The 18,942-nt window shown below is 43.3% G+C and overlaps 1 protein-coding gene across 1 annotated transcript in view; it reads right to left on the bottom strand.

Annotated features, from left to right (window-relative positions):
- SLC4A11 (solute carrier family 4, sodium borate transporter, member 11) overlaps window positions 1-18,942 on the bottom strand; it is a 90,538-nt gene that overhangs the window by 25,424 nt on the left and 46,172 nt on the right. Inside the window, exons 8-10 of the mRNA XM_009882544.1 lie at window positions 14,810-14,933; window positions 11,399-11,605; window positions 6,309-6,393 (exon numbers count right to left, since the gene is read on the bottom strand). Coding sequence (XP_009880846.1) covers window positions 6,309-6,393; window positions 11,399-11,605; window positions 14,810-14,933 — 416 coding nt within the window. The remainder of the gene's footprint in view (window positions 1-6,308; window positions 6,394-11,398; window positions 11,606-14,809; window positions 14,934-18,942) is intronic.

The following is an 18,942-nucleotide window of genomic DNA, read 5'->3' as shown; positions in this document are numbered from 1 at the left end:
AATAATCACTCAATGACTTTGGATCTTATCTAACATCTGTTTTCTGCACCATCTGCGGTGCAGAGATAAGGACAGGAGAACGCAAAAACCAAAAATCAAAGTTGTGTGATGAACAGGCAGCTGCAAGAAAAAGGACACCTTGTGATGGTTCCTGTTCACAGACAGGAGAGGAACAGACATAAACAGGACTTCTGATGCTCAGCATCCTCAAAAAAGGGCAGGGGCTGAAACTTGACAAGAGACATCTCAAACACGAGCCTGACCTTCCAGGAGTCATAGGACCAGCTGTTTCAAGCCAGATTCCTTTCAATTTACTGTGAGGATTCAGAAACCACTGACCACGTTCCTGACCACTCTTGGCAACCGAAGAGCCTGAAATTTCCTTCTTGCAGATGAAGCTTTCTCATGTGATCTCAAGTCCAACAGCTGCAGGCTCCTACCTCACACTCCCAAGTGCCCGAGACCTTTAGAGTAAAGGAAAGACTTGGCAGGGCAAACAGTGGACCAAGTGGTAGTTTTGCAAATAGAGATGGTCACATCCTTGTTCAAAGGACTCTGTGCTGCTCAAGAATACTGCTTTTTGGACAAAGGAGTGTCTTTCCAACATGAAAGGTCAGAGGCAACAATGCCTGAAAGCTTTGAAAACATTCAAAGACAGGCAGCTAGGACCAGAGAAGCAACTAGTATTAAAAAAAACCCCAAACTCGTTTGCTGAGCTACGAGAAAGCTACGTAAGTGATGAGGTGCTTTCTAAAAAACTCTTTCAGGTACATAAATCATAGCATGAAAGGGCAGAAGGAAGGAGAAAGCCTTGAAGAGCATCACAAGAGCTCATGCATAGCTTTTAGTTTCAGCTTCAATCCTTGCAAAGCAGGCAAGTAACAGGAGTCCTTGATGATCATGGAGGTCCTTATGCCACATCATGGTGGGGTCCAAGACTTCTAGTACAAAGCAGTACTTTCTTTAGTCCACAATCAGCCACACGAGAGCCAAGAAGCAAAGAAACCCTACTGGTGGGCAGCAAAATTTACTTCATAATGGAGACAACTACATCAGATTAAACATACCCTTTCATGAACATGACTAATCCCTTTTTAATTGTGGTTAAAACCATGAGCAAGCGCTGCCTCCTTGTACAGACTCACCTGAGACAAGCACTAAAATCCACAATTTACCTCTTGCCTTTTTAAAGTCAACATCTGGCTAAACATTATCAGGGTCTATTTGCAACCCAGGGACTGACATTATTTTATTTAAAAGAAGGTGGGCTGCATTATGAAAGCATTTAATCTGTAGCAGGCTCATAAAGCCGTTGAAAAATGTGTCACTCCAACTGCACAATGTAAATTTGTAGCAGAAAATCAAGTCTCAGTCCAGCTGTGAAATTTGAGTAGCTGACTATTACAAAAGCAATCCCTTGAAATTAAGGTACATCTACACATTGACATGAGAAGCAATTATGTTCATCAACATGACAGTTCTATTTTACTTGCTTTAATTTCTGAAATGTCGTAGTTTTTAAAAGACAAGGTTAGAGTTTCAGAGAAAACTGCAGCAATGCTGGCCTCACTTTGCTTGGTATTCTACATCAATAAGTTAACGACCAAGAGCCAGACTAGAGCTCCTTAAGTCTACTAATCATACATTTACTGAATCAAAATCAAGACAGATGGACATTCTATGAAATGTCTGACTATTAATGTTCTTTCCCAATTCTCTGAAATATCCAATGCAAAACAAGTTTAATTATACTGATCTGCAGCACAGCAGAAAAGGATGTGTCTATTAAAGCCCTAATTAAAAAAAAAAACCTTTCAATGGTAAAAATGGTAAAGTCACCTTTCAATGGTAAAAACCTCTTTTCATAGATTTTTAGCCATAAAAACTCAAAGCATTACAAACTTCTGCTAATGCCCTCAAGCTGTGATTTCACTTATGTTAGTAGCTGCTGGACTCTGCCCAGTTTTCTGAAGGTGAACAGAAGATGAACCTTCCCTAAAGTCCTGTAAAGAGTAAATCACAGTACAAGTGAGACTAAGAACTTAACTGGAAAAACAAATCCACTCTTACTGATTTTAGAGCAGAAGCCAAGCATATGCTTAGACTAGAGAAGTATGAAGAAACAAATCAAGGGCTCAGAGCTTTCCCTTCTACTCTTGTTTCTTGCAGCCCATTTCCCATGAAGTGCTAGTCTCTTGGAAGAAAAAACATCCACAGACAGAACAAGATGCTTTTATGCAACTTTAATGCATTCCCATCCACCACTGACAGAGAGAGAGAGACTTCAAAAGCATCATCTCTGCAAACCCAGGTCATGATGCCCCAAAGCATCCAACCAGTCAGTCTTCAAGTAGCTGTTGAACTTTTACACCAAGGTGATACTTAAGAATGAAGGGCTGCAGGGTGATGCAGGAGCTATCCCATCGTCTAACCTAGGGCAGCAGAGGCACTGAAGAGAAGCGAAAAAGCCTATCTGCAATCCCTTTATTTTTTCCGACTCCCTCAAGAATGCAATCCTGCCAGACAAGGTGACCAGCGCAACCAGGTGGGAAAGTCAATGAAGATTTGAAACATGCCACAGCCAATCCACAGTCAAGATTTTAGCATATTTAAGCTCTGTACTATCTTAGACAGCAAGACAAAACTTCCCTTTCAAATCCCATTTTTTCCAGTGCTTTTAAGCCGTCCCTCTAAGCATGCCTGCATTACAGGGAGCTTTGAAGATTTCCCTCCTGCAAAACACCACCACCAAATCCCGAGGATGCTGCCAGCAAACATGCTTGCATTACCCTCACGAGCTGGTCAGGGACGCTTTGCAGGACCAAGGACAGGGAGGAATCCACACCTCCAGCTGAACTATCCCCACCCACCACAGCAGTGGGTCAAGGACACTGGTCAAGGAAAACAGGAGGAAGCAGAATAAATCTTAGCTCTCCTCCCTTCCCTTCACACTCCCTCCACATGAGGTGAAGGGATAGGGCAGAACACAGCATCAAAGCTCACCATAAAAACCTCAGGCACCTCAAATTTCCCCTGGGCACTCCAAGTACTACATGTGTATTTATTCCTCCATGTTGTACCAGAAAGTACATACTGAAGAGGAAGGGCAGCAACTTTAAGGGGTTTCGGGAAACTAGTAGCTGACTCCATGCAGAATCTCCTCTTTCATTCAAACCAGCCTCAAAACAAACATAACAAAAATCAGGAAGCTGCTATGGTTCAACTGAATCTTTAAGAGGAATAATACTGATATGTGTGTTTTGAGCCTATTTGACAAGATCAGGATGAAGTTCCGTACAAATGATTTTTTTAAAGAAAGTAGAATCCCACAAGCAAAGGTTGTAGCCATTAAGAGGAGACTACATGCCAAATTATGTTATCCTAACTTCAAAGGAAAGTTACAGGTGTTCTTAGGTTCAGCATAATCCAACTGTTCATCTTAGGATGCTCCTGCTAGAAGACACCTAATACAAGCCATCCACATCACTAAAGTCCTGTAGAAAATCTTCCTTGATCCTTGTGTGTTCAGTAAAATACACAAGACTTCTACAACCCAAAGCAGACCTAAAATCGTCAAATTCCTAATCTAGAGGGGAAAGAAAAAGGAAAAAAGAGAAAGATGATTCCTTTCTTTCCTCTCTTATGATGGTTAAGGAGAATTTAATGTCCAGCTTTGCACAGCATGTGAAGACCAATCCCACAAAAGTCCAAATGACAAAACATTTGCTGGCCCTACAAAAGCCTTATTATTTATCACCCTGCCCTTAATCGGTTTATCTGTCTAAACCAAAACCCCAGGACACTTCTCAGATTGAGGACTTAGAGACTCAAACCATTCAAAAAAGGCATCTTTATATTTCAGAGCTCTTTGATGATGCACGTGTGGTTGTCTGGAGTACAGATACTTGGATAGCTCAAATCCCTAATGTTCTGGTACACTGCTGCTTTGAGATGGTCCAGGAATTTCACATTCCTGATCACCTTCGGTCTTGGTGGTTTATGGCAGATACTTTATGCTCCATCTGGTTTTTATTCCACACAGATCCTTAAAGAATTTATCCTAATTTCTGGTTTCTGGGAAGAAGTGTCACATACTAATATATAGGTTTTTAAAAATCCTCTTTTCCCCATATCCTATTTGAAAGGGCAAAACTGCTCTTAAGGCGAGTACTTCACATTTGATCTGCAGCAGTCCTTGAGTTTCAACTTGGTTCATTTCCACCTCCCTCTTCCACTCTTCAGACACTTGTATAACAACGCACTGACACTTTTAAACATATTTGCATTTTATACCAAAACCATTTTTCTGAAATATTAGTAATGCTGGATTCTCACTATGACAGTATGCATCTCACTCAGGGCAGATGAAACCAAGGGAACAATTCTTTCAAGCTAGACAATCCCAGCACCTTGTTTGGGCAAAGCCTGATCTGCTATGTACATCAGTTCATGGAAAGCTTGTGGACCTGGCGATCGCTGACAGCCCCAGGGCTGAGAGGCAGCGCACACAGGTTAATTTGGATGCATGCAGAGCCAGAACGCGGACCCTGAAATGGATTTCCAAATCTGTTAAAAGGCAATGTTGGCTGCAGGACCATCGTATGACGCTTTTGTCAGGACACTGACAGCCATAGGTAGAGCAAGCAGATACTGCTCTGTCTTGAGATGAACATGGGTCCCCACAGGATGCTTCTCCCTGAACAGCAGTCTTGCAGCAATTTTCTGAAGTGCTTCAGTATCCCTTTATAATGAAAAGTTAGACTTTGACAGCCCTACAAAGCAACAGCAATAGAAATGAAGTGGCCAGAACCAACTCTAGAGGCATCCAGATTAGGACCTTGAATCTCCTACCAGATCTGGTTCCAATGACGCACACATCAAGAAGTATTTTTTCTGTTTTATCAGACTCCTTACTGCTACCCTGAAAATAATTTATTTCCATTCCTCCACAGCATACCCTCAATCCCCAGAGAGCATAGAATTAGTTTTACTTCAAATGGAGCCTGCCTGCCTCACCCCAAGCCTCCTGTAAACAGTCTCTTCCCACCAGTTACAAAGCACATGGAGAAAGCATCCAGCACTCAACCAGCATGCTAAGCCAGCATCTCATCCCATTTTATTCTCAGCAGAGTGGATACCACCAACCGCAAAATGCATCGTGATAGATGAAGCATTCCTAGTCAAAGCTGGATTTTTGTGGGAAGCAACTACTTTGCAACTTCCCCAGACATATGGCATCTCCTTCAGCCAAGCACCCAACAGCTAATCGCTCTGTTCCTCTGCTGGTGATGACCATCCTTGTTGAAATGTAGTAGAGAACTCATCCATACCCTGCTCATGCTTGCTTCTCAAAGCTTAAGCTGCTGCAGAAAGTGGCTTTGCACTAGAATACTTGTCTGCAAAACAGGGCTCGGGTATGCATCTTATTTTCTTATGCCAACTCCAAGGGAGATAGCCCTCAGCAGAGGTGCAGTGGGAAAGGCTGGGACACTGTGGCTTGAGCAAAGGAGGAGGGGGTCTGATAGAGCCCCGAGATTCTCCCTGCCTACACTCTACATCTTTATTTTATGCAAATTCTGGGTTTGATACTTGAGCATATTAACTAACTCCCCAATAAGCTGTAAGAAACTGAAAAATCTTTTGACGTCAGGCTGAGGCTCCATAATCATGGGTTGTCCTGAAGACTTTTCACACCCTTTAAGAACCTCCAAAAGGGAAAGTTTAAAAGCGAAAAGGCAGAAAGTGACTCTTAAAATCAACAAGGCCATTGTGGGAGCTATAAAAAGCCTGAAACCTGAGGTTCAATATAAACACTGTGTTGCTGCTTTTGTGATCTGGCTACAGCACACAAGCTATATCCTGTTTTTAGAAGCACCGAGCTGAAGTTACTGCAGCTCCAATTTTGTTTAAGCATTCTCAATTCCCACAGTATCACCATAATTGCTATCGATGCTGGCTTGCAAAGACAGTAGAAAGGGCCTATTAGGCCAGTGATGACTAATTAGGTTGCAATCAGTTGATCTGTGTCTACATGCGACAACAATCCATCCATTTAATCGCCTCACTGCTTAATAAAAATTAAAATCCTTGTCTACATACAGCTAGCATCTTCATTAAAGGAACACTGCAAGATTATCACGTAGTGTGCCACACTGCCTAGTCACAGGCTTTTGTCAAAATATTCTTTTAAATAAGAAGAGAGCTATTACACATACCAAAGAACACATTCAATGCACACTGTAAACAGGACATCGCATCACAAAAATTCAAAATCAGGCCAATGCTTTCATAAACATTGGCCAACATACCGTCAGTGAAGTCCAAAGCGTACACTGGAAATCTTCGTGCAATGTCATCAGAAATCCCCTTGCCAACATTGAGAAACTCATGCAACTAAAGAAAGGAAGGAAGTGCTGTGTCAGTTTAAACGCTCATGCATTGTTAAAGAGATTAACCTCTGTATTCAATACTGATAGGAGCAAAACTGGTCACTTTGAATAGGGCATTCAAATTAGATTTTGTAATGATAATAAAAATAAACTCTTCGCACTTCAATTTATATCCTCAAAAGCATTGTAAAAGAAAATCCCCCAGACCACCCCATGTTCCTCCCTTCCTTCCCTTTTCCCCCCTCCCATTCATATCTATATCCCTGCTTTGCAGGTGAAGGAGCTGATACACAGCATAACCCACTGAAAACACCCTGGCCAATAGCAGGATTAGACCTTGAGTACCCTGGGGTTAAACATCAGGTCAGAGGTGCCTTTTCCATTCCTCTAGCCAGCTTCTTTTTCTTTAGATGCCACCACAAAACTCCTCCCGCAAATCCACCTGAAACCTCTGAAAAGGGATCCCCAGCAAGTGCTCCCTTCCTTCACATTGCCATGGGAAAGGGAGACCTCAAATAGATGTAGTGAGGGAACTAAGGCTGTCTACACCTCAAACTCTGCCAAAAGGGAACAAGCTTGAACAACTTCACGTAACCAAGCCATAGTTTCTGCCCATTAAAAGACAGCAAGATCATTGCGAAAGGGTTCTAAAACCCCAACACGTTCCCTTTTATTTCCAGTTTGGGGGCCTGCAAGGTGCAGTATGTTTGTTTATATGATCTGATGCTCACCACAAGCAATAGGAGCTCTTAAAAAATTGTGACAGCTGCTATTGACTTACAGCCTCCCGATTCTCACAACTACATCCTTACATAAAACACATGGAAAGCATCAGAGTAGGCAACACTTGCAAATGAGGCACCTGTCAGATTTTTTCCTGATATCCTCAACTCAGAGTGCACATACTACTCAGAACATCAAATGCAGTGTTAATTACCCCAGCTGTCTCATCTAAAACATATGTTTGTTGCAGAACTAGACACAGAAGACTTATGACCTCTGCTAGGGAGTGTAGAGGAGGGACAGAAATCACAGATCCAAAGTTTACACCAACAGATCATCCCAAAACAGCATGGACATCTTCCTTTGGCTGGTTTATGTGGAAACTGATAAAAACTTACTGCTTTAGAAAGGACTTGACACTACAGTGCTCATTTAACAGACTACACACAACTCTGCCTTTTCTCATGGGACTCACCTGCTTTGCAGTGCCTGGAAGATCAGAGCCATAAGTAAAACACAACAAGGAAACCTCTCCTTCAGAAGGAATACACTGGGCACAGCAAACACTAGGGTTTGGGGTGCAAAAGACACCACAGAAGACCAGCTCCTTTATCAGTGACTATGACATCTTGTATTTCATCCACTTAAGTCAGTTCTGTTGCGTTTTGCCAATACACCTGTATTTTAGGACAGTTTTAACTAACCTGAATAATCAGGATGGAAAGACAGACACCAGCATAACTTCTGCATTTTAAGCATTTCTAAAACCAGCTATGAGCTTAAACCATATTTGGAGGCATATTTGGACATCAAAGCCATATGCACTTGAAAAGCAATTTAATTTCCCCCCTCCCGCCCTGCTGAAAGACATTCCTGAAGGCACGAGTCAGAACAGAGAATCACAATAGCTTTAATGACTAATATGTTTACTCATCTCACTGCAGTGAGTACAGGGAAAATGATGCTCAGGGTATCTCATCTTCCGGAGAAGCAGCCAGACGCTTGCTGCTGGGCCAGGGAGGGAAGGGGCAGTCATGCACGTTGCCTGTTCATAGGCAGCAGTAAGTGTGCAGAAGAGAAAAGCACTGCCTGCCTTCTTGTCCCGCAAGGCACTTCAGGCAAGTTTGAGAAAAGGGGAGGCAATGAGTTATGCTTGAGACCCCCAATTCCTTCATGCATTTATTTCTTGCACACGTGCAAGTTTAGTCTAGGTGGGGCATAGAGATATCAAGCTAAATCTCATCAGTAGCTAAGTATGGAGAGAGCTATTTCTTCTGTATGGCTAATCCTCCTCTTAGTTTCCTCTCTGCCTACTAACCTCATACTCAACTTGGGTTGCACTGAGGAGAGAAAGGACCAAGTTTACTGACCTCAAGTTACTCTGCCCTTTGGTTTTACTTTTACCCCAAGCTATCCACCATGCATCTTCATCATCTAACTCTACTCCAGGCATGTTTCAGTCTTGTTCTTCCTGCTATCTTCTGAGCCTGCACCTCATGGAGGTTTCCAAAAATCTTGGGAAGGACAATGCTGACATTTCATTCTTGCCCTTCTTGATTTGCTTCCTCATATACTACGGTGCTAGGTATTTCTTGGACTGTCATTCCCTGCTTATTTCTCCTTCAGTGGATCAAGTTTGGCTGACCCATTGGCTTTCCATTCCTTGTGGTGGCACCTCTCTCATGGCCCTGTCCTCTTTTTGATTTAACATCCTTGGTACCAGGTGGCCTTATTCAGAATGCTTTTCTGTCCCAGAGCTACATCCCCCATCAACCTCAAAGCTTATTGGCCTTTAGGAGCCCCAGCTCAGGCACCCCAGCACCAAATCCTCCTTCAATCTCCTATTCTCCTCCTCTGCAAGTCCTTCCAGTGCTTTGCCCACGTTGCTCTTGACACAGAAGGGAGGAAAGCGTGTCAACAAGGTACAAAAAAAGCAGTGGGCAAAGTTCACAAATTTTCTCCTTTCCATTTCACAAATCCCTTCAAGTCTCCTGCCATAAAACCACCGTTGTTTGGATTAGAGGCTAAACCAGTATTATGAGTTACACAGACAAACAGAAAATACCTGCTCCAACACTACCAACCCTTTCTCAGCCTTCCCCTTAAAGTACTGGGAGGGCTGCACGACACTTTCACACAGACCAGAGACACATGCTATCCTCCCTCCTGCCAATGCTGAGCCAACATAGCCCAGCCCTCCCAGCAAATCCACACAAGTATCAAACGGACACAAAATCACAGCCAGAAAGCATCACAATTGTTAAGGGCTCCTCCACAAACAAAATCACAATTAGATGCCTCAGTAACCAAGAGGATTTTAGGCTGACTTAATTATGACTGGAGTATGTAGCCTTGCCTAAATAATCCTCCAAGATAAGCCAATGCAAACTGACTGTGCTGTAGGCACAGCATGGTATGCAACTGTCATGTTCAGTATTTTAGCAGAGGTAAAAACAAGCACTTGCAAAAATCTCAATCATACACAGAGCATTTGAGGCCCATTTCTCTCCCATCACTGCAGGACCAAGTGAAGACAGGAGGCAGATTTTTATGCTACCAAGAGACTACCCTCCTGAGGGCTCACTTGCAACAATACAGTGGCTCTGGATTAGGGTATTTATTTCACTGGGGGTGGTTCACAGGTTGAAATTACACCCCTGGTCTCATATGAATTTGTGTTCATATTAAATGCTCCCTTTCCAGAAGGCTATAGCACAGGGCAGGCAGAGGGGGAGGAGATGCTGCTGGAGACGGCTGTCATAGGAACTGAGGAATGCAGACTATGATCTCAAATCAACCTCACTTCTCCAGGCAAATCTTTGCTTGCCAGGAAAAGAAATCTCCATCCCAGTTCTTAAGGTCCACGCTGGCAAGGTGGGCTAGGGGACAGCTTCTTCCAAGACACATGAGAAAGCAGAGTTACTACTACACAGGCTAGGTCTCCCGAGAGCTGAAGGATAAAATATTTTAAGAACAAACATCTACCAAATCCAGACGAAGAATGGTCAATGCCAAGAGCAAGCACTAGAGAAACAAGTGTCACTATCTACAGCACTGGCTCAGAGCCATCAAAAATCTGCCTAGCCAAGACTGCTTGCCCAGCAAGGCAGGTAGGAACCACCGCTTCTCAGGGCCACAAGCTCAGTGTTGCATCCAGCCCTCCTGCTCACCAAGCCAGAGCAGAAAATCCTCTACAGACGTTTAAAAGGGGCTAGTTTTGCAGAAGGCTTCCACTGCTCTACCAAAACCCCCTTTGAACCAAGTGCAAAGGATTAAACGTACTTTACCTAAATTACATTACTGCAACTACTCCAAATACCACCACTCTGAATGGCCTAGGTTTGAAGGGGGTTTCATGGCTTGTTCCGCAAACGTAAGAGCACGTATAGAGCCTAGCAAAAGTTCAAAGCATTACCTACAAGCAAAGGGATTCTGTAGGAAAAAAATAAGCTTTACTCATTTCCAGATGTGCAGATCAAAACCCTTTAAGTCTATTCCAGGGGGGAAAAAAAAAGTCATAAGTTAACCAGCTTCTGCACTGCAGGCAACCCAAAGCTTTAAGGTTATTTGTAATTGTATTTGTAATTAAGGGACAGGAACAGCAAGCTAGAGATGGCACAGTTTGTTTTTCAGGTACGCTGTCGAGTTAAAGAATGAATTTCTGAACGGAAAAGCAAAGCAATGACCAATACACAGGAAATTCCAGAAAAGAAAGCTGAATTACAGCATTTCCCTCGAACTTTAGAGTACAAAGCAAGTAACATTTTACAGAGCTACAGATCAAACAGGGAGAAGTCAGGCCAAATACTGACAGGGAACTTCAGTGAAATTACCATGCAGGGATAGCCAAAAGACTTTTTGGCTGCAAGAAAGACAAGCAGCAACTTCTTCAGTGACTTCTGATCATAAGGATTAAGTACCTTGGACTGACAATGCACAGTGATCCATTAATCCCACCCTTAACTAAGCATATGGAACCAAACTCCTGTAACCATTTCAAGCCCCTACTGCTCTGCACCCCCCTTCAGCACCTTCTTTGAAGCGGTTTTATTTTCGTGGTGGTTGTGGTTTTGGTTGTTTTTTTTTTTAAATTTATAGCAGGAGCTGAGGAAGGTGGACATACACACAGCAGCCATTTGTAGAAACCTCAGTGCTGAGAGCTTGCTAGGAGAGCCCGACAGAGGCAAGTAGTACAAGCGCTTCATCTCCTTATACAAAAATCCTTGCAATTATGTATTTGGAACCCACTGAAGCAGAAGCATGGCAAGAGACATCACCAGCCTTACCTTGAGTGGCTTAGGACCATGCGACTTGTGCCCATCGCTCATCGCCGAGGGTCTCTGATTCACTACCGTCAACAAGTGGCGTTGGTGGACTAAGGCTTCCTTGAACTCCTCTTCAGTTTTGGTTTCTAGAAGTTTCTGCCGAAAGGTTATGTCTGAAAACATTGTGGCAAAGGTCCTGCCCACTTCTGTGGCTGTTTTGGTACTTTTCTGAGTGAGGAAAAGAAAGACAGAAAAAAAACTTTTTAAAAATATTTCCTTTCACTTCCAAAAGGTAAAACCACTGATTTGCCACATTGGGCACCTCTGAAGAGCAAGCTGCCTGGCTTCCAGGACCCCAGAGACACATGTGCAAAGGCACACGTGGAAGCTACTGGAGACTAACACACCAACCACAGCAAGGAGGGATTAGCGTACAGGCCCTGACCAGAAGCACAGATAAGTCTTACTCTATCAACTTCCCAGAACTGGAGCCAAAGCTGAATCATGCTGAGCATGCGTTTTATCCCCGCTGTCCCTTCAAGGCTGCTAAGACTAAACAAATAAGAGTATTCACTATCCTACAGCATCTCAGCAATACTGCTACTGAGGTGGAAAGACACCGTAGTCAAGGTTCCTGCAGGTAGAAGTGTCCTGATATCTTTTCTGGAAGACTGAAATTATTGGGCACATCTGCTTCATCAGCTTTCTATTTTCCAGGCATTAAGTCAATTCAGTTGGCCTCTCTGGGGCAATTCTGGCAACACAAGTGGAGATTTAGAGCTCTCAGACAAAGTAACTACTGGCATGGAGGAAAGCATAAGAAAGCAGCAGCTGAGCATGCTCACAAGGAGCACTGTCTATCTTCAAATGCCAGGAAGAGACAGGAGACCTACAAACGTGAAAAAAGAACAAGTGCCTATTTGCAGGCTTTAACATTTCTGTGAGCCACAGGTGTTATCTTTGAGGATCCAGCTTCAACAGTATCCAAGCCCACTTTCCTATTGCTCCAAGCGCCTTGGATATTAGACACGAAGGGAACAGTAGACTGAGCTTCCCGAATCCCTGCGCAAACCCAGCAAATCCAAGCTCTCCAAACCCTGACCTGTTCAACTGCTTGTACCACTTTGGTCAGGACAGATAAGATACTTGCTAAAGTAGTTATGCAGAATCATAGCTCATTAAGAGCTGCTTTTGATGCAAAGGTTTTAACCCCTCAGCCTTAGCTACGCTCAGCACTCATCATGCAGCAACTGCTAGAGACACCCAACCAACCACCCTCCTTTGGACAGCCTCCAAGCTGCTCACGTTACTGTGAAAAGTAGTGGCAAGCATGTGATTGATCTGAGTTAGTTTTCATGATTCATAATAAAGCAGATGAAGAAATTTCTTCACGAACACAACCAAATAATTCAGTGCTGCTTGACAAAGAGGCACGGATGTGTGGGTGGCCCTACACTAGTCCCAAAAATCATCACTAACACTATACTTGCGCCATCACTCACACTGCCCTGCCTTCACCTGTTCTCCACCACCCTCTTTCCATCACAGGGAATGTCCCTTCAGACATGCTTGATTTAAGTTTTTAGCGAAGAATTTGGACTTAAGTGAAGATAATCTGCTCTAGGAGTTGTTTTTACAGTTTGTAAGCTTGGTCCTTTCAGACTGAACCAGCCTGGATTTATCACAGGGGAGGCTTCTCCTTTCACATCTAAGAAGCAGTGGTCCTTGGGCTGGATGCTACAAGGGGTTACTTGCAGCTGCTCAACGCTGCTCCCTTTCTTTGCTTTCCCAGAGAAATAGGAACGATTTGGAGGAAGAGCACAGAGATTTGCAAGAGAACTCAAGTTTTTTCTATCCTCCGTATTAGAGAAAGCCAAGGAACTGGATTCCTCAGCACAACAGATACCCATTTTCTGGGCTTCCCCCCCTGTCCCCAAGCAAGGCTCATTTAATCTGTTACTGTCAACAGGTTAATTATTTTAACTGCTGTACCAGAAATACGTACTTAGAGCTGGCTAGATAAACTCATTTAAAATAAAAAGCATATTGGCAACTGCAGCGTTGCTTGGCCTCCACTCCCTTTCCTTAATTTGATGCTGTCCATTAGAATTGCAAACTTTCAGGATACAAGCGGATGCAGAGCTGTTCGCTGGGTGCTTTGCACGTAGCTGGGTGGAAATAAGCAAACTGCCACACAATGAAAGAGATCAATACAATTGCATCCGGGTTCAGTTGTTTGCCTGCTTCTTTTTATAAGGAACATCAATATGTTTTCAGCCTGTTGGGTATGAGATCTATGCCAAAAGCATTGAAATGCTCAGTTGGGAAAGATCTGCCAGAAATCCTGGGAAATAAGGAAACACCAGTATTTCCATTTAAACAGGGGTGGTGGTGGAGGGGGGAAGGAGACGGAGCAACCAGACTAGAAGGTCCCAAGGTCACAGAGATAGCATTGAAGAGCAGGAAATTGATTCAGGATATGTCCTGTTTCAGTCAAGGTCCCCAACCTCTCCAGCACCTCCAAGAAGCTCAGACCTAGTATCCCCAAGGTGTAAATAGCCAGCTTAAGTGTGAAAAGGTCTTGAGCTTTGAACCATTCAACCATTAGCTAGAAGAACACACCATCTTGATCAAGCCAGAGCTTTCTAGGAAGACAGGATGGCGATCACCAATTGACCTTGATGCCCCCCGTGATATTGCAGTAAACGTCATTTGTTGGCCTTGTCTACACCAAAGAACCAATAAGTACACTTGAGCAAGCTTTAACCTTGCTGCTTTGAGCGCCAAAAGCTATGAAAACACATCCCAAAGGACCTCAGCACAGTCTGACCTTACAAGCACCCCAGGTTCCAAGTAGTTTTGCAATAGAGCTCACAAAACTACATTGTCCTCTTGGTTACATTATTCCACCTACAACTACTGCAACCACATCTGCAGTGTAACTGTCAGTCCCCTCAAGAAGGTTTGCTGGGAAGCAACCCAGATCTCTGCAGTGGGGCATCAGCTCTAGACTTGCAAGAGACCTTCACAAGCATGGCTTTAACCAGGAACAGCATTCCTTACCTCTAAAAATAGTAGATAAACTGGTAAAGCTGTAGGGGGGAAATCTGTGAAGTATTACATGCATTATGGCTGTAGCTCTAGCAAAAAGCATATGGGGACTACAGACACACTTGATCTGCAGTGTTCTCCTCCCAGTTAGGCTAGAGGCCATTCTCCAGTATGAGATGAGGATGCAGCTGACTAATCTACTCTTCACAAACACTGTGAGAATAAACCATCTTGACAACTGCTGGGAAGATCTCAGGCCTTTTCACATCCCCTTCTGTTTTAAGAATAATATTTTGTCATTAACCCCAGGGGGAGACCAAGGAAAAGCAAACTTGGGAGAACCCTCTGAAGCACCGCAGCAAACAAGAGCGCAATACTCACCATTTTAGGAGGAGCCAGGACTAATATCACAAATCTCACTTCACAGGAGTTTTCACCCCAGTTCTGAGGCCTCTCCAGGCGGCTGATGCAAACATGACGTCGCTGAAGGGACTTTATAGTGCAACTGTCAAGGAAGATGGCATTATTATACATGGCTCTATGACACATGGCATGCTGTCTCCTGGTGTGCAAGGTTTATAAACACACACTTCCACTTCAAGAAACAAAACGTTGTTGGTTGTGCAAGGGTCACTTCTGGAGTCTTGAACAGTGACTTCAAGTTACTGTTAGCCCAATTCAGCTATCTTTTTTTGTAGAATTTTACATCCATGGTTTTATGGGAAATAACTTTCAAGATTTCAAGGTGTATTCTTCCTCCTCTCCCATCTGCTTTTTAATAGCCAAAAAACTAAAAGATAGAGAGGGCAATATACCTAGTACTTGCATTGCTACAGAAGCTTCTACAAAAAAGCCCTCTTAGAAAAAAAAAAAGCAACACCTACATTATTGGAAAGCAGTTTGCACTTCATTTCATTTCACCTGATCTCCCAAAGTGCTTTTGGAAACATTAAGGCAAGGTGCCAAACCAACATATTTCCACTTCTTTTGCCCTGGGCAGATCTGTCTCTGAATGGCTTTCCCTGTTTGCTCTCAGCTGTTATTTTTCCCTTTTTGGCACAGGTGTATTACAGAAGCCAAGCTGACCTCCTCATTCAAGACCTACAGAGGCAGTAGCAGGCAGGATAACTGCTCTGAGGGAAATCCTTGCCTGCAATCTAGCCAGCCCTGCTGGGCATACGATGGCTGTTTGACTCCCACAACAATGACTATCCACAAGTTGTCTGAAATAAACAGAGACCATGTTTGGAAGCCATGAAAGACCAGGTCTGTCTCTACCCTGGGATATTTAAATAGAGCTGTGATCTGGGTAGCCATCATTTTTCCTGCTGCGAAACTCTGAAAAAGCAGCAAAGTAGTTTCATGCAGTTGCAGAAGGGAGGTAACACTAGCCTGGACTGCAGCTCTCCTGTTCCCATTAAAGCCATCTACTACTTCTCAACTGTTCTGAAAAGCACCTGTGAGATATGTACACAGGTTTTGCCTATTGACACTGAAAGAGGTATAGAATTGTGTTTTCTTAACTCAGTGTCCGTCCCCCATCCCGTCCGTCCTGTCCTCCCCTTTCTGGTTCAAAGTCACTTTGAACTACTTGCTCCCCCTTTTATTCATCTAACAAGGGCATATCACAGTCCTCTGTGATAAGAGGATTCATCTCTCCTTTAACTTCTCTTCCATAATCCTAACCTATCTCTTTCCTTTTTAACATTATTCCCATGTCTGTGCACCCTGAAGGTCATCTCAGTAATGGTTCCTGGAGATCTTTGGCTGGAGGTGTACTAGTCAGGAGCACATATTTTCTTATGAAGTTCTTAACAACTTGCATAGAAAAAAATCACACCACCAAGTACTTTCTTACTGAGTTTGATTTCCTGATCCCAGATTGGAAGCAGTCTACTTACACAAATTAATTTGACAAAGGCACTTGTCTGAGAGCAACCAAACAGCTTAATTAGAACAATATAGGTCATGAGCAAGATGACAGTATTTCATTTATTTCCTAACTCCCTCCCACCACAGCCCCTTGTCCTTTGTCTACTCGAATCAGCTTTAGAACGGAGAAAGATCAAGGCAGGTCCTAAGGTTAGGAATAAATCTCTTCTAAAGTAACTGAAAATGGAGCACAAGCTATCTTCTCAACTAACCCCATAGTTTGCATCTGCAACAATCCTCATGCTTCCCTCCCAAGGGATCAAATGAGCACAGACAACACTGATTTTCACAAGCAAATCAAAGCCCTTGGTAGCAATCCTGCTGTGGCTAGACAGCATACAAGCCTCCTTGTGTTACAGTTCAACAATCCAGTGGGGAAGACAGACAAACTCCAGGCTTTATACTAACAGGAGAACTTTCAAGTCGTCTAACACCTTCAGTCCTCTCCCCTTGATCCACCTGAACTGGTCAACACCAGTGAACAGTTAATGCACCACTAGCAAAAGTTACCTTTATTTTGTGCTCTGTACTCAGCATTTTCATACCTCAGCTGTTGAACTCACTGAGTAATTGAAAGGAAGGCTCTCCGGGCATTTCGAACAACATTTCTGTTCCAGAGATGGTCAGATGCAAATATCGGGTACCTATTGCTCATACAGCTGTACTAACACTTTCCAGACATCATTTCTTTCCTATCACAGCAGTACCTGACCTAGCAAGAAAATACTGAAGTGCGAAGCATGGCCAGAGAAAACTTAGTACAAGACAAGGGCTGATCACACCAGCACATACCTCAGACCCTGAAGTGGGGCAGGATAGCAAGGCATGCACGTGAATATAAGTTTATAAGTGTTGTGGAGGTATGAGTTACCAGCTACCTTTCAGCACTGCTGCGCAGCAGTACCTGCTTGCCTGTGCCCACCCCATCTGAGTAAATCCAAGAAACACAACCTTGCAAATAAACCCAGCATTTCAGCTTACTCCTACCTGAGGCAGAAAGGCCAACATGCAGGAGCCCTGCTCTCCTAGCTACAACATAAGTCCTGTTGCAATATAGCAAGTTATTTGGAAAAAATCTATTATATAATGCAATAACTAAGCAAGCCATGTGGGTTCTTCTGTAGCTAGCTTTCTCCCCAAAGTGGCAGTGTTATGTTTCAGCTCCAGTAACTTGTCTCTAAGGTTGTGCTTTCCAGAGATGACAGTCCTGCCAACAGCACCAGTCCACAGGGCTACAACATCACTTCAGCTCGAGAGCTTTGCTTCTTGGGTATGGACCAGAAAACCTGACTCTTTAGAAGGCTGTTCTTTGTAACTGAATCACTTCCACATACAAGCTAATTTTCCTGGCAGCCACACCAAAACCTTGTGTTTCTCCAAATGAGGAGTCTGCTGTTTCCTTACCTTGAGGGACTGGAAAAGTGTGCAACAAGGGGATCTCACAGAGCTTAGCCAGTACTGGAAGATTTAGCAATACTGAGCATATTCACAAGACACCCACTGTCATCATCACCCATTTTTATCTGAAAATATTTCTATCCACAGTGCTGGAGTTTGAGACTTCTCACACCTATCAGAGTTTCTTCCAACTCTTTGGGATAAAGAGCTCTATTGATACCAACACGTGCATCTGAATCCCTGTATCACTTACAACATTAAAACTGAGTATGGACCACTGAAGAATTTTCAGCCTAGTTTAAGACAATGTATGGACACAATTTAAGTCAATAATAACCTTTAGAAATCAGGCTGAGTTGGTTTGGTGAGGGTAAAACGGAGTAAAACCAGATATAAATAGGTGCCACAAAGAAGGTCTGATGCACCTGAGTATTGTTGCATGGAAGGGAGAAACACTGCCTTTGTGCAGAATGCAGCCTCATCTGCAGCAAGCCTGGTCTTGCTCTGTTATATCCATTTGTTTGGGGGCAAAAAAAGGGTGTCTCAGTACTTATAGTGCAAGGCCAAGTCACTTCTGCCCATGCATCATTCAGCATATCTCAAGCTCTTCTTCAAATTCAAGCCACTATTTAGCTGACTCAAATCCTATTCCCCGGTGTAGCACTTACAACTCCCACTTTTGCTTTAATTTCAGAATCTAGATACAAACATAGTACAAGCCAAAACTGCAGTCCCTGCTAGACTTGGGCAAATATTTGTAAAGGACAAAAAAAGTTTTCATTCACATGAAGAAATCCCAAGTTAAGCAAGACTGCAGGTAACACTCAGCATAGTTCAGGCCAAGAGGAGAGCAACTTTTAAAGTGAAGCAACTTTTTTTTTCAAGTAGCACTTAAGTAAATTCCCACTAAGCAAAAAAATTCTGAAGGGTAAATAGCCAAAGCCCCCAAAACAACTGAGAACTAGCAAGACATTTTCAGCTGACTAAATCAAGCCTGGTTTGGCCAAAGCCTCCAAGTTCCCTTTTGGTTTGGGTTGAGCTAAATTTCAGTCTCCTTTGGTTTGGCCAGCAAGCTGAAAAAATCTATTTTCACCCAGTATTAGTCACACAAGGAAACGCTGGGCTATGATTTAATGAGATGCCAGGTTGTGTTCTCAGTAATTTTTATCTTGATCCTCCAGTAA

This window comes from Charadrius vociferus, unplaced genomic scaffold (assembly GCF_000708025.1).
Source record: "Charadrius vociferus isolate BGI_N301 unplaced genomic scaffold, ASM70802v2 scaffold213, whole genome shotgun sequence".
NCBI lineage: Eukaryota > Metazoa > Chordata > Aves > Charadriiformes > Charadriidae > Charadrius > Charadrius vociferus.
This window is presented reverse-complemented; position numbering and strand designations above follow the sequence as displayed.